We start from the raw sequence: 24115 nt of genomic DNA, 5'->3' as shown, positions 1-24115 counted from the left end.
AACTCACCTGTGACTCTTAATAGGCAACACGCTATAAATAAACGAGTAGATGTCTCACACTATTGTCAATCAAAAAGTGGATGTTGTTGTATTTTTTTTAAGTTTGATTTTGTGTGGGAGTTCTTAACTGTATATATTGAATTGCTAATTTTCTGTGTGGGAGAAGGGAGAACATATTTTTCTGTATATACATTTGTGTGACATCTTGAGAAGCACATGAAAAGGCAGTTATGAATTAATGTATGGCTGATACATTTCATGTGGGACTACTTGTATAATGTAAATGACAATTGTGGTGGGAAGTGTTGATTTTCTTGACGTGATTTGCTGTTTCTGGTTTGGTAAATAAGTAAATTGAATGGGTAGATCTGCTGGGTTTTGGCTTTTAAAATAGATTTTTGTGTGGTTGTCTTTCTGAAAGGGGAGATTGACTTTGGTTTTGTCTCGTGGGTTGCGTAAGGATGAACATTGACATATGGATTAGAAAAAATGACCTTTAGTGTTATGTATAAGGAACTGTTGGGATTATTACTGTATTTTCACGACTATAAGGCGCACTGCATTTAAAGGCGCACCGTCAATGAATGACACTTTAATTTTTTTTCCATATTTAAGGCACACTGGATTATAAGGCGACATGTCTATTTTGGAGAAAATGTAAGACTTTAAAGTGTGCCTTATAGTCGTGAAAATAAGGTATATTTTATCCTGTATATCGATTGAATTGTCTTTGTGTCTTTCGATGCCATAATATGTACCTGAGATGCAATTTCTCTTTTAAATATATTATTTTTTCTGTATTTAGAGACAGAGGGCCAATTTCTGATTCCAGATTTGGATTTTAGTGGTGTGGCAAGATGAAATTTGACTCTCAATCCCATTTAAAGGGTTTATTTTGTTTTAAATTCCGTATTTTCACGACTATAATGCGCACTTAAAAGTCTTAAATATTCTCCAAAATAGACATGCCACCTTATTATCCAGTGTGCTTTATATATGGAGAAAAATGTGTAATTCATTGAGGGTGCGCCTTTAAATGCAGTGCGCCGTATGGTCGTGAAAATACGGTAATTATTTAAAAGGCAGAAATTATACATAGTAAGATCATGTTAATGTTATGAAAAAAACAATTAGTTGGAGCGCCTAACCTTTTCTGCTGAATAAAAAATGATATCTTTTGCTTTATGAGATTTCATTCTACTTGTATAATGACAACAAAGGCATTCAATTTTAATTTGAGTCCTTCTCCATCTTTCTCTATCCATCTATTGCTTTGCTTGTTGTATTCAAGAGCTGCTATGAAATCCTTGGCATCTGCTTACTCTCCCGCTGAGTTGTTTTTGTATGGAAAAGAAGAGTGTTTGTATCACTAAAGTCTTTGAAAAGTCCATCATTTGTTCGCAAAAAAAAAAATCGCTTAAATCACATGTAAATGACAGTTTAGTATTAGCAGGATTTTGGCTTTCTGCCAAACTTGCCTTTTTAAACATGCACTCATTTTAAAAGCCCTTTTTTTCTTTGAGGGTGTTAGTATATGTGCATAAAAGCAAATGCAATCTCCTGAGATTGAACAAGGACAAGTTTGAGGACATTAGAATTATAACCACCTAAAATCCAATATGTGGTATTTAAGGATTTCATGGGTGTGTGTGATTGTGATTAAGGTGTCTCTGCTTGTAAATGACTTCAGGTTTCAATATCAATTTGGGATGTTTAAGTGGTATTGATTGTTAGAAATTTCTTGGACAGAAATGACATCGGTTAGAATAAATATTTTTTTTTAGAGCATGAATGTCAAAGTGGTGGCCTGGGGGCCAAATCTGGTCCGCCGTATCATTTTGTGTGGTCCGGGGAAAGTACATTGAGTGTTGACTTTGTGTTTTAGGATCAAATTAAAATGAAGAGTATAGATTTATATTAAATTTACTGTTTTTGGCCCTTTTATATCAATAATTGTGATTTTTTAAATCATTTTTTCTGTGTTTTTAGTTCAAAAATCATTTTGTAAAATTTAAAAATATTCTAAAAAAGCTTAAATAAACATTATTTTACTTCTATAAAAAACGGAATGTTTAGGGATTTTAATCCAGTTCTTTTAATCCATTTATTTAAAAAAAATGGATTAAAAGAATTGGATTAAAATCCCTGAATATTCAGTTTTTTTAAAGATCTGAAACAATGTTTATTTGAGCTTTTTAAAAATATTTTTTGATTTCACAAAATGACTTTTAAACTAAAAACTCAGAAAAAAATGGATTAAAAAATTACAACTATTGATTTAAAAGGGGAAAAATCTGAAAATCTAATATACATCTATACTCTTCATTTTAATTTGACGTTAAAGCGTCCCGCGAACAAACACCGAGTCTAACTCCCTTGTTTTAGAGGTCTTACCCATTCAAAGATGAACATCTTTTTGTATTCCGATAAAGCTTAAGAGTTGGAGTTCAGCCTTTTAAGCAGTTCTAAACAGCATCCCTATCCTTTCATCTCAAAGCAGGAAAGCAAAAGCCCGATTCACTAAAAGGTTGTCCATGCAAGATAGATTGTGCATGCAGACAGATGGGAAAGCTGCTTTACTAACCAGAATCACAAACAGGATTGCATCTGCCAAATGCACTAAATTCCCACCAAGATATTTTTCTGCTTTGAAGGAGGAGAAATCGTTTAAGCAGGCATTCTCTACTTGACGTATTCACCCTGAGAAAAATGCTTGCGCTGAAAACATGTACAACCCAACATAAATGGCCCAACATATTATCATATGCAATGGCCTATTCGCCATTGAGGTACCGTATTTTCATGACTATAAGGCGCACTTAAAAGTCTTGAACTGAAACAATACTGTTAAATATGCAGATGCCATCTTAGTTTATAAAATCTTCCATCATATAGCTCCTCCCACACTGCAAGATTTTATACAAAAAAATCCAAAACATCAACAATGGCTGGCTCTAGAGGTGACTGTGTAGTGACTACTTCATACCTGGAAGTCAATAGCAATTACCGTACTTTCACGACCATAAGGCGCACTTAAAAGTCTTAAATTTTCTTCAAAATAGACTGTGCGCCTTATAATACAATGCGCCTTATATACAAAAAAATCCAAAACTTCAACAATGGCTGGCTCTAGAGGTGACTGTAAAGTAGTGAGTGCTTTATACCTGGAAGTCAATAGCAATTACTGTACTTTCACGACTATAAGGCGCACTTAAAAGTCTTAAATTTTCTCCAAAATAGTCTGTGCGCCTTATAATACAATGCGCCTTATATATGGAAAAACTGTCATTCATTGAGGGTGCGCCTTATAATACGGTGCGCCTTATAGTCGTGAAAATACGGTACTCAAGCATGTAAAAATCAAGGCTTTAAATATTTTGCTTTTGCTGAGTTGATTCACTGAATAAAATAATAATAATATTGCAATAGATTTAAAGTCCCCCAGTCTGCTATAGTGGTCCGAGGGGCCTTTTGTTTATGGCATCTCATCAAACTATTTGCGACTTGCCAAGAAAAGTTTGACAAAATCCAAATGGTGGTTAGTTATCCATTAAATTGGCTGTAAAATGATATCTTTTAAACCACAGCCAGAAAGAATCAACATTCACATGGTGACTGTTTACCCACTGAGGTTTCTCCCCACATTCAGTAGCCACTCGAGGCTAGTTCAGTCATGCGTTTCTGGGCACTGAGCATCTAAAACGGAGCAATTAGAGGTTCAGTGATTTTTCCAAGGGCACTTCTGCAGAAGTTGCAAAACAATGACAGGGAATAAAACTCTGTTCGGACAAAACAACACAAAAACTGATGCCATCCCAACTTACACTTTAGTTCCTACCATAAAAAAAAAAACTTATAATAATTCCGACATCAAATTCCTAACAAAGTTAGTGTACAACACAAAACTGGTTTGACCGATACTTTAATACGTTTTTTTTCTTATTTTTACAAGGTATTTAATATTTAAAAGGCATTTAATATGCACACAAACTTAAATGATTGGCATATTAGAATCATTTGACACGAGTATGCATGCATTATTGTTTATATATGTTTTATAGTAGAATTAACGCAACTGGCTAGTGTTAATATTCCTTTAAAATGAAAATTTGGCATAAAGAAAGAAACATTTAACTACATTTTCAACTGAAAGGCTTCCAAGTCACCATGAAACACGTAAGTGTGCAATGTTGAAGTGTGAGTTCATTCCAATGATGTTGAATGAAAGATTTTGCTTGCTTTGTGCATTGGAATAGACAAATGGTCTCCATTAAACTGTCACTATAAAGTTAGACACAAATTAAAAAGAGATCTTGAGACACTCCATGATTAATGGAAGTAGGTGACCTTTATGTGGTGTACTAATCCATGACATTGTATTGCTGGTAGTGTTATAATCTGGCAGTTTGACATCCAATGGGAATACTTTTAGATAAGATAACATGTAGCTCAGTCTAAATATTTTACGTCTTTACATTTTAGAAAAAAATGGCTAAAGAATGTTGATAAACCAGGTGTTGGAGTGAAATTAGGTGTTCTAAATCCACCTTTTGGGAGGGCATGTACAAACTTTTACTTAAAGAAAACCTTGCATAGGCCACTCACCTACATGCCATCTATTACAATTATTAATATCACATCCAATACACGTTGAAGGTCAAAGTAAAGGGTAATGAGCTATGGGCCGATAAGGGTAAATGTAATTACTTTTTTAAAAGAAATTCCCAAAGTACGGATATACTAAGTTTGCTATTGTCGAAAAGTGATAACAGCACCCACACTGGGATGTCAAAGAGTACCTGTGTTTGTATTTTTTGATAAAAACAGAAAATACAGACAGGACTGTTGCCATACCCAATAGAACTCTATCTGCAACCAATGTTCCCTCTAATTTTTCGTTATTCTAGGCAGAAAGACAACCTCCCTGAGCGCACTGAGTACCAATGTGAGGAACATTATTGCTCGCTATGGGCACACCAGTATCACAATTGCCATAAGCAGATGCATGCCAATGTTCCCTCTAATTTTTCATGTAAAACATGCTGTAAAACACCAAAAAACATAAGAGTGGACATAGCTACTGCCACTGGCTGCCGCTTAAATGGCGCCATCATTGGAAAATGGATAAAAAATAAAAAAATTTGAAGAGTTTGGATTTTATTTACTGCGCGCCATATGATTGCTGCTGCGCAAAGAAGACGAGAGTAGTTCACAATTGTGCTAGAGCGCAGCTTAGAGGGAATATTGTCTGCACCCTATCTAATTTGAGTCGCCCCCAACTAGCCTTTGGAAATAGGACAAGTTAGCCCACATAGGATGAGCCCTAAGGCACCGTTCCCCCCTTTAAACCCACCAAAATCTGGCAACAACCTCTGACCAAACAGAACACAGGCCACAATGAGAGTGGGCAAGAAAATGACAAACTCACCCTACTACAGTCATCCACCAGAACGAGTAGAAAAGCCTCGCCAAAAGCAAAATGGCACCCACCCAATACCCATCCTTAGGGTTGCCCGGTTCCCAAATGGCAACCATGAACACGACACCATTACGGGATTAGTTTAAATTGAACATTACGATGGCGTATAGTAAGCTTTCAGCATAATAGGTTTAGAAGACTCTACTTGGATGTCTGACAAATACAAGCATTATCTTTAAAGGACATACTTATACTGTACAATACAATACAAGTGACAGAAGAGGCTGGAGAGGGCAAACATGATTGCGAGGAAAAACAGAACAAACTAGACTTCTAAGGGTTAATATCACACTTTAGCTAGTATAATTACACATATACACATCATTATACATCTAGCCTTTTAGAACCTTGCCTATTTTAGAGATATATAAAGAGGAAAATGACAAATCTTTGACACATCAATGGTTCTTAAGGTAGAAAAATAGTTTGTGACCCACTGAAGTACTTTTGTCCGTCAAATTGGTACGAAAATGGACTTTCTCGATAAAAATTAGGCTCATGTTTTACAACCTTAGCTATAATTTTAAAGATAGTGATCACTTTGACATGTTTTGTCATTGACGGGTAGTGGTAGCCATTGTGATCGTTTCCCCAAACTCGTTGAGATGGACTTTGGACAAGCTCCAGGTGATTTCATTGATTCATGTGGCAAAGTAACTCTCGCTCATATCATAGTGATTAAGCCTTAATGCTACAGTGTATGCATCACTGCCAGACGCTGATATAATGGTCGTGCAACCCAGCATTCAAACACTTCATAAATCAAACCAACTTTGACCATTAACACTTCAACACTGTAGGAGTCTCTTATTTATAAAGTCTAGCTGCAGATTATTTGGTTTTTCTTCCTTAACACTTATAGTATTATTCTATTTATAGTCAGTGATGACTTGGATATTTTCTAAGAGGCATAATAGAGGCATTTGGAAACTTACCTTATACTACTATATTGTCCTATACCACAGGTGTCAAAGTGGCGGCCCGGGGGCCAAATATGGCCCGCAGAGTCATTTTGTGTGGCCCGGGAAAGTTAATCATGAGTGCCGACTTTCTGTTTTAGGGTCAAATTAAAATGAAGAGTATATATGTATATTAAATTCCCTGATTTTCCCCCTTTTAAATCAATAATTGTAATTTTTTTACTCATTTTTTTCTGTGTTTTTAGTTCAAAAAGGGTACTTTGTAAAATCTGAGAATATATTCAAAAAAATAAAATAAAAATTGTTTTAGATCTATAAAAAACTGAATATTCAGGGATTTTAATCCAGTTCTCTTAATCCATTTATCAAAAAAAAAAATCTAAATATTATACTATAGTCTCCAGGCCAATGAGATCAGCCATTTACCTTAAGCAGGTGTGCTGCTTTATTACTGGAAGACAATGAGTCCCTCGGTACAGTTTAGTTTATCATTTTAATGCATCTAGAAGATGTTTATTATACTGACTACTTGTTAAAATGACATTGACATTTTTTGATACAAAGCTAGTTCCAATGAAAATTAGTGATATTAATATGATACTACTACAACCTTTCATAATTTGTGGGTAAAAGTTAAGAAAATGTCATTTTAAATGGCAAATATAAAACAGGCTAATGACAAAAGCATTTAGTTGTTAAAAAAAAAAGTATTCTGCTCATTTTATGACTTGCTGTTCTATTTACTTGACGTATTTTTCGTTAGGTTTCATTTTATTTTTTGTTAATTACATTGACTTTACTATATGCAATTTAGTTTGCTTGATTAGAAATGAGCCCAGGCAACCCAAGCTGATTATTGTGTCAATACTATTTTCATTTAATTGGTATTATTAATGGGCTCCTTGAGTTGAGCATCAAACCACTAAACATAGTGACTCACAGGAATACTGCATTTGTATTTCTTATATTTTGTATTTCTTGGTGAATACATGAAGTAAATACACTTTTCCTAAGCAATCACAATTTAATACATAGTAATGGTATATCAGTTATGATTTTGCAATTACTAATTTGCATAAAATATAACCGATCCACAATAAAGAGTAAATTCTATGGGTGTATATATAATATTATAATTTTTAACTTGGCTGTTAGTGTTTTGGCTCTGCAGGAGATGTAGAACTGTAAAAATATTTTCTTTTAATAGATTAAAGAACACATTAATTGAACTACAAAAATAAAAAATGCTTGCAGTCTGAATAGTTTAATCTTCTATTAAATAAGTATACACATTTAGTCCCCCCAGTGTGCTAAATTAAACTAAAATAAGATATTTTTTTATTCTGTCCTTTTTGGCTGAGAAGAACACGACTATAACTAACTAACATATGCCAGGGAAGTTTCATTAAATATTTATTCTCCCTGCCATTTTTAATTTTCAACTAAGGTCATTTAAGTCGATGAATCATTTATTGTGTAAACCTTAAAATTAGGCCATGTTGGAAAATTGATCATCTCATCCAACTAAAAAAGGAAACAAAAAAGAGCAAATTGATAAAAAAGTACTGTATTTTCACGACTATAAGGCGCACCGCATTATAAGGCGCACCCTCAATGAATGGCGTTTTTTCCATATATAAGGTGCACTGTATTATAAGGCGCACTCTCTAATTTAGAGAAAATTTAAGACTTTTAAGTGCGCCTTATGGTCGTGAAAATACGGTAATTGCTATTGACTTCCAGGTATGAAGCACTCACTACACAGTCACCTCTAGAGCCAGCCATTGTTGATGTTTTGGATTTTTTTGTGTAAAATCTTGCACTGGGGGAGGAGCTATATGACGGAAGATTTTGTAAACTAAGATGGCATCTGCATATTTAACAGTATTCTTTCAGTTCAAGCATTTGTGTTTTTTTAATATCCGACAGTGGTGGTTTTTGGTTGTCTGTTTTTTCCAGATATAAGGCGCACTGTATTATAAGGCGCACTGTCTATTTTGGAGAAAATTTAAGACTTTTAAGGGCGCCTTATAGTCGTGAAAATACAGTAAAGGTTTTTCTACTCTATTAAATTGTCTGTATATATTTAGCAAACTCATTCATTCTCAATCACAATTTTTTTGGCAACCATTGTTTCATTCCTTAAAAAAATGAAGTAACCTACTAACATTTTGAAACTGACATTCCAGAACTAGGGCAGTGCTCTTTATCTTATTGGGCATGAGTGCTTCTCCCACAGGTGTAGCATATGTGCCACCAGAATGGCCCAGCATGTTTACATGAAGTCACCAGTAACATATTGCATCAACATGTATCTGTCGTCCGGCTCTTCGCTCTCCTGACAAGTCAGTTATCTCTTCTAGCTGTGACAGTGGTAATCCTCATGTCTGCCATTTTTTTATCTGGCCAAGCTTGGCCACACGTGTATTTAATGCGCATGACACATAAAAAAAACCTTTTTTTGCAGTCAAGGACAAAAGTGGGAGCTCATGATCAGCCAAAAAAACAAAAAGAGGAGAAAAAGCAAGCTACCTAATTGCCATATACCGTATTTTCTGGACTATAAGTCACATTTTTTTCGTTGTTTGGTTGGGCATGCGACTTATACTCCAGTGCGACTTATATATGTTTCGTTTTTCTCTTTCTGACCATCGACTTACTACCTGTCATGTTTTTTTTTGTTTAGGCTATTGTTATCTGAAAAAAAACAAATGTTAAAGTATGCCTATTCAGCTTGTTGTTCTGCCATTTTACTTTTGCTACTTTTACGTATTTTGGTCCTTGGTTTCTTCTCAATTAAAAAAAGGCCCTCTGAAAAATGTCACTTATACTCCAATACAACTTACTTTTTTCCTCTTATTGTGCATTTTTTTAGCTGGTGCGACTTATAGTCCGTGTAATACGTTATATTTTTCTGGGCCGAGATAGAAAAAAGTCTGAATTTCATTCTGATACATTCCAAATAAGTACGGAATTTAATTTAGCGAGACAAAAAGCGTTATCTATGAATGAGTAGCACAGCAGGATTCTCTTGGTGGATAATTTTGGAGTTTGACAATACAAAACTCGCCTTGGTTTGGGAGACAAATCAGTGTTCTGAATTTAGCGCTCATTTTTTATTTTTTTTTGTCTGTAAGAACTGCTCAAAGCTTTGTCTTCTCGTCCTAGATATGGAACAGGCAAGAAGGAATAGCAGGAAAGTAATCAGCCAACACATTATTAACCTCCCAAGCTCATGCAAAAAAAACTCTAAATCGGGGATTTCTAATCCATTTTGCACCTTAACCGTTTCATCTTTCTCAAACGCAAATCAGGACAAGAATAAATTGTATTTTTGGGGGCATTTTGGATGCAAACGATATGGGATATGATCATAAACTGTTAGGTTTGCTTCAAGCTATTACTCATTTGCTTGCTAACAGGATCATACACAATTAGTTTTTGTGAAGGTCTGAATGAAATTGGAAGATCCTCAAAGCTGTTTTACGCTTAATTAACATTGAAAGCACACTTTTACAAAACATTTCTGCAGTAAACAAGCATTTTGAAGGCATAAATTGTACAATCTAATCTGTTCAGCCTTGAAAAAGAGTCTTAAATGCTCATTTTGGCTTGTAAAACGTTCACGCTTTTGGAACAGTATACTTGGAATTAGTCTTTACAAGTCATTGATATGTCTATTTTTAACTTATAGCTTGGCTCTTAGTGTCGATGTATATCATCTAGTCTGCCAACATTGCATTTATATGGCCAGATAGTCTATGACAAGGGTGTCTAAACTTGTATTTTATGAAATATCTTATAGATGGAGGGCCAATACTGCTTAAAAAGATGATTGGAAGGATGTTATATTGGAATAATCATGTTTTAAATAGAATTTTTGAGTATTTTTGAGTATTTTCAGTGCAAAAAACAGAAAATAAATGAGAAAAAAGAGACAGAAGGAATCAGAGAGTTCAACAATGCATTTTAAATGATAGAAAAAGGCCAAATGAACATAAAACGCAATGCGGATGAGAGCGGCATTATAAAAGTAGAGTAGGCTTCACTTATATTATTGCTTTGTAGTTGTGAAATGGCCTTTAATGGGGTTGCTGTCTTCAGTAGTTTTTAAATGGAAAGAAAGGGCTAAAGATTGGCTGAGAGAGAAAGAGAGAGTAAAGGGGGCAAAGTGTTTACTCATTTAATGATATTAATAGCACTTATAATACCTGAAGAAAGGCCTTAGAGGGGAGAAAAGAGCCCATGGCAGAAAACAAATGATAGGAGCTGTAATCAATGCATTCTTAAATACATCCTGTGTAACAATGAAGTGTGAAATGCATCTTATTTAAACGTCATATTTGGTTTCATGTTTATTAGTGCTTTAATGATGACAGAGGTCAACTCATTATGGGTGCACATGGGAGTTAAGAAGGTTTAAATGTTATACTAAATGGTATTTGTTGGTTGCCATGGCTTGATTTATTTGATGTTTAGCTTAAATTGATTGTTTGCTAAATAGCGGTAATATAATGATATTTTGGGATGTTTTCCGTGTTTTTATCGCAGTTAGAAATGGCGTTTGTATTTGATCTGATGTAAATAGATTTGATTTAGGCGGAGTGTTTAAATCAAGATAGATATAAAGATAGATATAAAATTTTTATTTTTATTTTTAAATCAGATTAAAATAAATATTCAGTTTTTTTATATTGATATGAAACAATATTTATTTGAGATTTTTTTTTCTTAGTAATGGAAAGTGTCTTTTGATGTTTTTTAATTTAATTTGTTTTTATTATGTTCAATATTAAAATGGAAAACAGAAAATATTATATATTTATTTTTTAGATTTTACAAAATGCTATTTGAACTAAAAACCAATAAAAAATGGATTACAAAATTTAAATTAATGATTTAAAAAGGGAAAAAATTAGGAAATATAATATACATCTATATATACACCTTAGATTCTTAGATTTTACAAAATACCCTTTTTGAACTGAAAAAATGATTTAATAATGACAATTATTGATTCAAGGGGGGAAAATCCGAAAAGTTTATATCCATCTATACTCTTCATTTTAATTTAATCCTAAAACAGAAAGCCGGCACTCATAATATACTTTCTCGGGCCACACAAAATGATCCAGCAGGCCAGATTTGGCCCCCGGGCCGTCACTTTGACAACTCTGCTTTAAATGAAGAGAGCAACTGGAGAAAACTCTGAATTGAAAAACCTGTCGTAGTGGTATTTTTCTTCGAAAGTTGCTTGAGAAAGAACGGTAAACATAGGTGCACTTTGCAATTTGAGGCTAAGGGGAAAGAGCAGTGACTGATGGGAGTAGGTCATGCAGAGGTTCTTGGGTGAGTGGCCAGCAAACCTGAAAGTAGAAGAAGCTTGGCATAGAGTGAGTGAATGAGAACACAACATGCTTGTGGCTGAGATGTAAGTATCCACAAAGGTCAAAGAAAAGGGGATCACGTCTCAGTCCTTTTTATGACTAAAGATTGTAGACACGTCAGATCTTTTATGACCAAAATATGCCATTGCTAATGAATGGGATTTAGCATGAAATTAAAATTGAGCATATCAAATCAAGTCATTTATGTTTTGTGTGGAAGAACTCCCTGGCAGGATTATTTGTTTCACCTACGCAGTCATATTTTCAATTGCAGTTGTGTTTTTTAAAGAAAAAATGGCTTCCCAAATGTATCAGTCCTCTCAACTATTAATTAGTTTTTTTAATATTTTTTAAACATAGAATGGATACTACTAAGGGTAAAGTTAAAAAAATATATATGACAGCATCACTGAAGGCTTTATTTTATAATCTGATTAAAAATTTGTCAAATTGTAACAAAAATAAAATAGGGTAGTGCTATATTTCTTAATTAATGTCAATTTTTGAATATATATACCATATATATTGGTTTTTGCACATCATACTATTAAATCTATTCTTTTAAATGGGTTATCGTCACACTATATCACAAATATTACCAATTCATGCTCCCAATTTAAAAGGAAATATAGGTTTTTGGTGAAAATGGGTATTTGTTGCAAATTGTAGTAAAAATGAATTAAACACAGAGCAATAATCACCTATATTTTCTTAATAAAATAGGGTAGTCCTATATTTCTTAATTAATGTCAATTTTTGCATATATATACCATATATATTGGTTTTTGCACATCATACTATTAAATCTATTCTTTTAAATGGGTTATCGTCGCACTATATCACAAATATTACCAATTCATGCTCCCAATTTAAAAGGAAATATAGGTTTTTGGTGAAAATGGGTATTTCTTGCAAATTTAGTAAGAATGAATTAACCACAGAGCAATAATCACCAATATTTCCTTCCCGGAAAAGACCTGGAAAAGACAAAAAAATATTTCATCCATGCATGTCAAAGCCAATGACTACTTTCCTGTCTTCCCCCAAAATCAGAGCAAAATAAAGAAAATGGTTCTTTCATATATGGCATCATTCAGCTCAGGTAGCGACTGCAGAGGTTGACTCTTGATGTTTGAGAGCATTCATCCTAAGCTGGAAGCAAATCAACTCCTCATATCTTTGTTCAAGCACCTTTGCCTCGACGCCACAAAGGACGACAGGCAGCCAATGCAACTTTCATTCCTGAAATTGAAAATACACTCAGGTAAAATAACGTATTCCCTTTTCTTTCCGAGATGAAAGAGGTCTTGTTTTGAAATGGCGCACTCATGATGCAGTTCCTTTTTTTTCATGGGAATAGCCTCTTGATCTTGCCCTCATACCTTGCCTTTGCTTCATTTGCCGTGCATGTGACTGACATGAAAGTGGGCCGTTCTTTCAATATTTGATCGTTTTTTTTCTTACACTCTCATCCTTTACTGTCATTTTTTCGCCTCCAGAAACAGATGAATATATTAAAAGCAAAGAAATATGAAGAATAACATGATCGTTCATTGACCTTACGTTATTAGCATCATTCAGTCTTTCATAACTGGTCTACTTAGCACCAAAACTTTACCGAAACTTATCACCAAGTGCATCTTTTTGCCATGAAATTACCACCATGGTTGCGCTAGTTCACCCAAGTTAGCACAGAGTGGTCCATCAAATCCCACAACACCATGCGGTGTTGTTTGCGTTGGCATGAAAATCCATTTACATCGCATTTTACGCAAGAGCACACATGCGCTGCCTGTGAAAATAGGCCCTTATATCTTGAACTTGTCAATCACAGAGAAGTAGCCGACAATCACAACCGTGCAGAAAGAAAGAAAAAACACTAAAAGACTAAAGAGCAAACTACCGTAATTTCACGACTATAAGGCGCACTTAAAAGTCTTAAATTTTCTACAAAATAGACAGGGCGACTTATTATCCAGTGTGCTTTGTATATGTGTCATTCATTGAGGGTGTGCCTTATAATGCTGTGTTGCGTAAGGATGAAAATTGACCTGGATTAAAAAAAAGACCCTTAATTATACATATAAGGAACTGTTGGGATTATTACTGTATTTTCACGACTATACGGCGCACTGCATTTAAAGGCGCACCCTCAATGAATTACACATATTTCTCCATATATAAAGCACACTGGATTATAAGGTGGCCTGTCTATTTAGGAGAATATTTAAGACTTTTAAGTGCGCCTTATAGTCAAGAAAATACGGTACACTAAATTTAGCCCAAAATAAACCCTTTAAATGGGATTGAGAGTCAATTTTCATCTTGCCACACTACCAAAATCAAAATCTGGTATCAGAAATTGGCCATCTGTCCCTAAATACAGAAAAAAATAATATGTTTTAAAAAGAAATTGCATTTCCGGTACATATTATAGCATCGAAAGAAACAAAGACAATTCAATCAATATACAGGAAAAAATATACCGTATTTTTATGACTATAAGGCACACCTAAAAGTCTTAAATTTTCTATAAAATAGACAGTTTGCCTTATAATCCAGTGTGCCTTAAATATGGAAAAAAAATAAAGTATCATTCATTGACGGTGCGCCTTTAAATGCGTTGCGCCTTATAGTCGTGAAAATATGGTACACCCAACCTGGTGATCAGCACACACTTGGCTACAGTTAAAGAGAAGGTTTAATGACCTTGGGTGATAGGCAACAGGTTACTTTACCAAGTTTAAAAGAAGCACATGGTTGGATTTTGTGCAACAGCATGTTCCAGGAAAGTTCCTCTATGTAATATATAATTTAGTTCATCAAAAAAGATGGAGTCAAGGTGATGGCCTGAATTGACAGAGTTCTCTTGCAAGAAAAGAAGTCTGTTTCATTCTCTCTAATGAATTAGAAAGGGAAAAATCCCTGGAAAAGTGTCTCTCAGAATCGCACCTTGACTCTTGACATGTTTAACACTTTTTAATCCTGCCACTTTCAATTCATCTCTTCATCTCACCAAACTGAGTTGGAGAGGAAAACAAGCTGAAAATAACCTTGAACACGTTTTTGCTTTTCTTATCGTTTCTTGTACTGTACATACAAACATGCACTTTACAAACTTTTTATGTCAAAGTACCTTCAAGAGATTATCAGATTTGGTACTCACAACATTAAGTAACTTCAATAAAAGCACGTTATAGAAAATCAGATACACATAGTAAAAAAAATCAAGTTTTACTACTTCATGTGGATAAAAAATGGCACATAGGCGGCTTTTTAAAGTATAAAAAACTCAATTAATCTGAGTATATTTATCATTACAAATAAGTGAATAAAATTTAGAAGCCAATACTGTAGCTACTAAAAAAATATTTTCCCTTTCCATTGTAATTAGTTATACAACTCTTATGTCAGCCTGGATAGGCTCCAGCACCCTCCAACCCTGATACGGTTCCGCAATGTTAAAAATAAATAAAAACATTAAACAAGGTAACATTTGAATAGCACAATACTTTAAAAATGTACATGTTAAGGTTGGGTTGAATTTTGTTTAGTTAGTTTCTTGTGTCCCTCCTGGCTTCCCATCCATCCTCTTGTAACCAGCTGGGTGTACTTTGCAATCAACCTTTGTCTGTCTATTTAAACCCCCGTGTGTTGGTTAGTCACGTTACCCCATGTCTTTCCACCTCAAGTTTGATTTTCTTATTTGATACTAAGTCCTTGTTATTTTCTGAAGATTCCTGCCCTCAAGTAATTAAAGCAAGTCCTTGACTGCTTCCCTGGATTTGGGTCTTATACTACATTTCACGCGGGACGTCGCACCCGAGACGTAAGAGTACATGCATGGAATATGTGTGATCCTGTTGCTATGAGATACACTGCTGCACCAGAAGGAGTGAACCAGAGAAGTATGGTAAGTGATATTAAGAGAAAAACATCTTTTAAGAGAGGGTAGCAGGTCATGTTAATGCTTTTGGACTCTATCAAAGTATTACAACTTTTCACCAAGCAGTACACAAGCTAATAATATTCATATATATTTTCTTTTTCCATTAAATTGTCACAAAATCAGTTCCCTTCCAATTTGCTGTTTAAATTGGCGAAAAACAGCGAAAACATGGCCGGACCATTTTAGATATAATATTTAGATGTATATATATTTTTATAAATGGATTAAAAGAACTGGATTAAAAGCCCTGAATATTCAGGTTTATTTATAGATCTAAACAATGTTTATTTTAGCTTTTTTAAAATATATTTTTAATTTTACAAAATGACTTTTGAACTAAAAACACAGAAAAAAATGATTAAAAAATATCCAATTATTGATTTAAAAGGGGGGAAATCAGGATATTTTAATATACATATATACTCAGGGTTTTTTGTAAAGGATTTATGAACTAAAAACACAAAAAAATGCTTAAAAAATCCAATTATTCATTTAAAAGGGGAAAAAATCAGGAAATTTAATATACATCTATACTCTTCATTTTAACTTTATCCTAAAACAGAAAGTCAGCACTCATCATTAACTTCCCCGGGCCACATAAAATGATGCGGCGGGCCAAATTTGGCCCGCGGGCCGCCACTTTGACACTTGATTTCTAAATCTTTTAGCTTGAATAATAGCAAAAAATCAGTCAAGAGGAATGTTACATGTAAATGTCCTAAGAAAATGGAAAAGGGTGATGAACACTATCCAGCGGTCACTGAGTGCAGTCAAGTTGTAACTCAGCTCAACCTCACGATCCGTATTGCTTTACTCGCCCACTTTGATAGAGACTGGAAGGTTCAATTCCCACTCGGGATTGTGTAAAGGCGAGCGTAAATGTGTTTGTGCTCTGAATTACGCACGAATCTGCCTGGCCAACAATCAGCTAGCTGTGATTTACCTGACATGTATACAATCCTCCTTGGACTAGGGGAGAAATAGTCAAGTCCAATTGGGTGGAGGACGTTCTGTGGAATGGAAAGGGGATGAAAAATGAGGGAGAAAAAGAAATTATGGGTGTGTGTGTGCTTTGAATGAAGAGCTGCTGTTAAATTGTTGTGTTCATCTCTCTTCCATCCTGAGTTGAAGGCAATAATATGGTGATTGGGATGTGATCTATATAGTGTAGGCTCGGCCTTGTGCAGCAATTGGTGTCTGCTTAGCCGTCTATTTCTTGCACACACATACCTTTCCATCATGCTACCACTTGGGAGTCAGATTACAGTGAAAATGTTGCTTGTATTGTAAATAATTTATCATTTTACTGGGAATTTTTCGAGCTGCGTCATTGTGACACTTGGATTTGTACATAGCGGTACGTCTACTTATGAAATATTTAGTTTATGAAAAGACATGATCGAACATTTTGTTCTAAAATATAAAAGATATTCCAAGTTATGAAATATGAAGTGTGAAAAAAAAAAAACAAAGTTGATTGTTTTGAAATGGTTTGGTCCATTGGTGTCAAAGTGGCGGCCCGAGGGCCAAATCTGGCCCGCGGGAATATTTTGTGTGGCCGGGGAAAGTAAATCATGAGTGCCGATTTTCTGTTTTAATATCAAATTAAAATGAAAAGTATATATGTATATTAAATTTCCCTATTCCCCCCTTTTAAATCAATAATCGTAATTTTTTATCAATTTTTTTCTGTGTTTTTAGTTCAAAAATCATTTGGTAAAATCTAAAAATATATTTTAAAAAAAGCTAAAATAAACATTGTTCTAGATCTATAAAAACTGAATATTTAGGGCTTTTAATCCAGTTCTTTTAATCCATTTATAAAAATGTAAATATCATATCCCACATGAAATCCAATTGACTAAATTCCGCTTTCTTTCCTCTCTTCTCCACCTCCAACTATTCCTTTCTTCTCAACCCTCTCCCCCATTTTCCCACCACCCTGCCCTTAAACATCCTCCAATTCTCACCCTCCACATCAACAATCACACATGGGCTCAACCCTATGAGCAAATGTGTACTATATATCTTCTAGCGTTTGAGTCCAAGTGTGTGTTGGGAGCCAAGATTGTGTCACAGTTGGAGTGGTCTGACGTTTCCAGCTTTGGATCAATGCACACAGAACAAAGAATGGTATCTCACCAACTTCCCCAGGGAACCACCATGTGTGTAAAAAGAGAGAGAAGGGGCTACTTTTTGTGTACCCACTGTCCCATGTAGCAAGTGGTGTGTTTCAAAAAATCCATATTGGGAGGTAGGGTGTCACTTCCATGGATCAATAAAGCACACCAAAGCCATACTCCTTGCACACCTTTATTATTGCCTTATTTTCTTCCACCATATCCACTTCCACTCTCTCACTAAACACCAATTATATCCATTTTTTCTCCACCATACCCACTTACACTCTCTCACTAAATACCATCAATTAAATCCTTTATTTTTTCACCTTTCCTCTCCAAATGTACACTTCTGAAATGATCACAACTTGTGTACACAAGAGTATACAGGTGGATTTAAGAAACCAAAATCAACTGTATGTAATTTATGATGGAAACAGTATGAAAGGCGGAAATTATGAGGTGAATTATGGCAAAAATTCATCCATTTTTCTTATCATTTACCTTGTTCAGGGTCGTGGCTAAAGTGGAAGTCTGGATTGGGTGCCTGTTAATCCTATATTTATTTGTTTGACCTTCATTTGTCTTTTTAAAGCAGATTCTTATCCCTTTATAGTCACTCTGTTACTGAGTAGGAGTTGAAAGCTATGTGTCCACTGTGTACGTTCAAAATATGGTTAATTATACCATAATTTGCACTTAAAGTACTGTATAGACATTCAAAAAGTACTGCAGTTTTCTAATATTCGTTCAGTTGTCCACCATTGTCATGGAATCATTTTATGGAGGGTTTTTTTTCTTTTTTTTTAGCTCAGGGAAGCTCACAGTATATAATTTTATTGTCTCATTCTGATATGCAAGTACGCATATGTACAGTAAGCTCTGATCTTATTGGGTTTTTATATTGAATGACTATTGTGATCAGGTTATTTGAAGAATTGTGGATGCTTTGGCATACTTTGATAGGCATCTGAAATGTATTCTAGTTGTTATAATAATAACAACCAATATTTGCAATTATGCTTAGGACTGGGTTGTTTTGTTGTTGTTATGGACATTGGCTGCGTACTTCATCCAAATTTTTTGGTTATTGTACTTTACCTTACTAGTTTTAAGGATCATACTTCATTTGTACTTACCGTATTTTCACGACTATAACTCACCGCATCATAAGGCGCACCCTCAATTAATGACATTTTTTTCATATATAAGGCGCACTGTATTATAAGGCACACTGTATTATAAGGCGCACTGTCTATTTTGGAGAAAATGTGAGACTTAAGTGAGCCTTATAGCCGTGAAAATACGGTAATTGCTATTGACTTCCAGGTATAAAGCACTCACTACTTTACAGTCACCTCTAGAGCCAGCCATTGTTGATGTTTTGGACTTTTTTATATAAAATTTTGCAGTGAAGGAGGAGCTATATGATGGAAGATTTTGTAAACTAAGCTGGCAACTGCATATATAACAGTATTGTTTCAGTTCAGGCGTTTGTGTTTTTTTTTTTATCCGACAGTGGTGGTTTTTCATTTTTGTTTTTCTGTTTTTTTTCCATATATAAGGCGCACTGGATTATAAGGCGCACTGAATTATAAGGCACACTGTCTATTTTGGAGAAAATTTAAGACTTTTAAGTGCGCCTTATAGTCGTGAAAATACGGTACTCTTTTTAATGGATCACATGACAGATTTTTCATAGTGAGTTTTCACCCAAAAACTTAGATTTCCTCTATTTTCTATTCTTTCACCTCACATACCCCCCTTCATCCTGCCCTTAGTCATTACTCTCCCATCTCATTTGGTTTAAAATGCTTTTGAGGAACGTGAGAGAAAACAAAAACGTTTGATCATAGCAACTATTTAAATGTGAGAGACATGCCACATGCAATTATAAATGTTTTTTTTACTGCTGTCGAGTTGCATCAACATTGATGACGATCATGTATGCACACACGGGCACAATGCATGTATACACAAAAGTTTTGTCATAAGAGATTTGCTGTTCCTCTAGTTTGCAATCTGCCATCTCTGGGGTTCGGGTCTCAAATATTTAGGCTTTCATCTCTTTCCTCTTCTCTTCCTCTTGCTTCTCTGCATGTGTTCCTCAGGGACATACAGCTTCCACCTCTCATTTCTTTAATTATGCTTTTTAATTCCAACAAGCCTGCGGTAATTTTTACGGAATTTTGTCATTCTTGTGAAGTGTATGAGGAAGACAATTTCTGTAAAAGAGGCAGTGACATATTGTAAGGAAGGTTTATGTTAAGATGGGTTCATATGGGGGGATAAAAAGTAGGGCAGTTTACTATTGTTTTAAATGGAAGACACTGAATTAAAATTTTAGGGCATAAATAGACTGGATGAGGATGGATTTAGATTTTTTATTTATTAAATGGATTGAAAGAACTGGATTAAAAGCCCTGAATATTCCGTTTTTTTTTTTCATAGATCTAAAACAATGTTTATTTTATTTTTATATATATTTTTTTAGATTTTACAGAATTATTTTTGAACTATAAACAGAAAAAAATGATTACAAATTTACAATTATTGATTTAAGTGGGAAAATCAGGAAATTTAATATACACCTATACTCTTTATTTTAATTTGATACTAAAACCGAAAGTCGGCACTCATGATTTACTTTCCCGGGCCACACAAAATAATGTGGTGGGCCAGATTTGGCCCCCGGGCCGCCACTTTGACACATGTAGAGTATTTTATAGTCTGAGGATGTTTTGCTATGTATTTCCAAAGTAATTTCTCTGTTTAAGCTCCAATTTGTGTCATTCACTAGTCTAAAACACCACCAAATTCTATTCTATTTAGGTATTTTTCTCGAAACCATGACTTAAATCCCATTGCACAGCTTTGAAAAGATCTGAAACATGTCATTTGAAGAAAACACTCTTCAAAGCTGAGACAGCAAGAGTAATTTGCACATGAGGAGTTGCCAACAGGTTAGCTACACTTCTTCTATCATATCATTGTTTGACAAAGTAAAAAGGTAAGACTGCCTTTTATGGTCCAAACTAAAACTGCTTCTTCCTGTAGTTGACACATGATTGTTTTGTACGGATGAGTGCAGTGTGCACAGTGTTTGTTACTTACCGTATTTTCACGACTATAGGGCGCATTCAAAAGTCTTAAATTTTCTCCAAAATAGACAGTGCGCCTTATATATGGAAAAAACAGAAAATCAGAAACGAAAATCCACCACTGTCGGATATTAAAAAAACGCAAACGCCTGAACTGAAACAATACTGTTAAATATGCAGATGCCATCTTCCATCATATAGCTCCTCCCCACTGCAAGATTTTATACAAAAAAATCCAAAACATCAACAATGGCTGGCTCTAGAGGTGACTGTAAAGTATTGAGTGCTTCATACTTAGAAGTCAATAGCAATTACCGTATTTTCACCACTATAAGGTGCACTTAAAAGTCTTCAATTTTCTCCAAAATAGACAGTGCGCCTTATAGTACAGTGCGCCTTATATGTGGGAAAAATGTCATTCATTGAGGGTGCGCCTTATAATACGGTGCACCTTATAGTCATGAAAATACGGTTGTTCATTTTCAGCCATGTTGAAATAAGGATTTCAGCCAGCCTGTTCTAAAAAAATACCGTATTTTCACGACTATAAGGCGCAGTGCATTATAAGGCGCACTGCATTATATGGTGCACCTTCAATGAATGACACAGTAGTTTCCATCCTTGTATCAAATGGAGAGAAAATATAGACAACTAAAATTATATCAAATTGACACTGAATGTAGAAAAGGAGGAAAGAAGGCAGATGCTGACTAAGCCTTTTGGTTATCAGGGGCTGTTTTAGGAGACATTAATTGAGGCTCCTTCAGTGCTAGTTCATGAGGAGGTGAGTACATTTATCATCTTTTTCATTAGCATGCGTCTCATCTTTCTGCTTGCTTGGTTTTCAAGATCAAGTCAAAACCGGTTGAGGGCTCAAGAGCCGTTCTGCCTGTCAAACTCATCACGGGGCTTGTTATTGACCCTCATTGGCAAAGTCTTACAAAGAACAAATTCATTAGTCTCACCGGTACTGGATACGTTTTAGATAAAAAGTTAAAGGGAATGGATAAAACCTGCTGATTGGGTCTTGTTTCAGACATTGTATGAAAATAGAACCCTCTATCTTGGATTTGTACATCCCACCCACTCAATATAATAATAGTAGCAACAGCATTCTACACGAATACACATGCCTAAGGGAAAAAAAACGAAGATATTTTTGAAAACGAAGTAATAAGAAAAATAGAAAGTACAGGAGAGGAAAGGTCTGGCCAGTATGTTTTATTTTTGTACGCTATTTTGCAATTGTTGTGTCCTAACTGTCATATCTTAGCGATTAGCTGTCCATGGAGGATTTTCCATTGCTGGTGTCTCACTGTTCAGTTTTCAGACTCTTTTATCACTTCCAATTAAAGCATAAAATTAACTGTCTTCTCCCTCAGTCGCCCCCTCATGTATGATATACCTATAATGTTTGAAGGCACATTATGGAAGATATAATCAGCCTCTCTGCCAATCAGAATGAATCCTGCCTTTAGGAACGAAGCCATCAATGTAGTCGTTTTGTCTTTATGTCTTCATGGTTGACCGAGACATTTCATTTTTTTTTTTTTGCACGTGCTGCCCTTTATTAGAAAATCTACTTGCTGCATATGGTAATATACTGCATTTCATTTTTTCCCCTAGTCTACATTTATTTCAAGCAGTGCCAGTTAATCAGGTAAACCTGCAAATGAAGTGAGTCGTATTCTTTGAAAGTATAAGAGAGCCTGATTTTCTTTGGTATTTTCTTCCTCCCTAGTGTCCATTGTCTCTACTCTTGGCCACTAAGCCTCACCTTTTCAACAGCCTCTTCACAAAGAACTGCTGTATTGATTGTACAGCTAAAATGAGATGAAAGGGAAAACTGCTGTGAAGACTTATACATAGAAATAATGAAGCAGTTGGCAAAGCCACTGATGCTCCCCCAGCTTGACTTGTGACTTAACAAGCAAAACTACCCTCAATTTTTTTAGGTACTTCAAGAGCACAAAGCTCGATATCGTCATCATTTTTCTTGTCCTTTTATCGAAGGGCTCCACGTGAGATTATAACGAAGGACGGAGTAGACAAAGGCGTGTTTATCTCTAGAATATTCAGGGGTGCTGAAGACCGCCTCAGGTGGGCCTAAACTGGTCGCCAGTCAGTCGTAGGGCAGACACACTCACAATAATATGTACGTGACTGGATGTTTGGTTGCCCGGATGTTTGGTCGCCCGGACGTTTGGTCCCCTGGACGTTTGGTCGCCCGGACGTTTGGTCGCCCGGACGTTTGGTCGCCCGGACGTTTGGTCGCCCGGACGTTTGGTCGCCCGGACGTTTGGTCGCCCGGACGTTTGGTCGCCCGGACGTTTGGTCGCTTGGACATTTGGTCGGGTGAATATAATTTTGAGAGCTGGTGAAAAAAGTAGATATTTATATATTAAACTCTCTCATGATTATTATTTTGAGAGCTGATATCATCAGTAAACTCTGTCATGTCATCAAACGTCCGGCGACCAAACGTCCGAGTACCTAATATGTACTACTGCGTGCATTTTTTTACACTCGTTTTGAAAATGGTGAAAAATGATATACAAAATAAATAGTACCATATTAGTATTTAGTTCTTATCATCAGATCTGCTGGAAAAAAAAGGAATCTGCAATTTTCTTCACTGGCAAATGAAGTATTAGAAGCTGGTAAAATGAATAAAAATGATGACAAGAAGAGTGCACTTTACTTGAAATGAAAAGTAAGATTTGAGTTGGAATGGATTTGCATGACACAACAAAGTGGTGTGAAGCTACCATAAAAGTGTTTTACAATCCTTCATTTTTTCTCCTTTTTTGAGTAATATAAGACTAAGTGTTTGCCATTCCAAGGGCACAGCGTTGTCAGACAGTAGTTTGTCATTCATACAGTCAAGTAGGCGTGACTAGAATGTGTCAATTTTCTCATTTGCAGAGAATGATTAAGCACAATAGATTCTACCAAGCATTTATTCAACAAAGAAATAAAGTTGTTGTGTTTTTCTGTAGGAGTGGTAATTTATTTTTCAAATGGAATCCTCAAGAACAACTATATTTTCAGATAAACTTGTTGATCAGTGAAGACAAAGGAAAATTAGCCTTATAAAGCTACCTAAAAAGCAAATGTCTTTTACCATTTGTTTTCAACAAGTTAATATATCGACACTTT

General features: G+C 35.1%; 1 protein-coding gene across 6 annotated transcripts in view; it reads left to right on the top strand.

Moving 5' to 3' along the window:
- The window catches only part of sgcz (sarcoglycan zeta), a 171757-nt gene that overhangs the window by 1510 nt on the left and 146132 nt on the right, over positions 1-24115 (top strand). For 2 of the 6 annotated variants that reach the window (XM_077719713.1, XM_077719711.1), the window contains exon 1: positions 15241-15699. The exons of 1 other annotated variant lie outside the window; for it this stretch is intronic. In XM_077719713.1, the coding sequence (XP_077575839.1) occupies positions 15637-15699 (63 nt within the window). In that variant the 5' untranslated portion in view covers positions 15241-15636. Of the gene's footprint in view, positions 1-15240; positions 15700-21686; positions 21741-24115 lie in introns of those variants that run through there. 3 more of the 6 variants (XM_077719710.1, XM_077719706.1, XM_077719709.1) reach the window with 3 other exon arrangements.

The sequence above is a fragment of the Stigmatopora nigra genome, chromosome 6, assembly GCF_051989575.1.
Source record: "Stigmatopora nigra isolate UIUO_SnigA chromosome 6, RoL_Snig_1.1, whole genome shotgun sequence".
Lineage (NCBI taxonomy): Eukaryota > Metazoa > Chordata > Actinopteri > Syngnathiformes > Syngnathidae > Stigmatopora > Stigmatopora nigra.
Note: the sequence above shows the minus strand (reverse complement) of the source record. Positions and strands in the feature narration are given on the sequence as shown.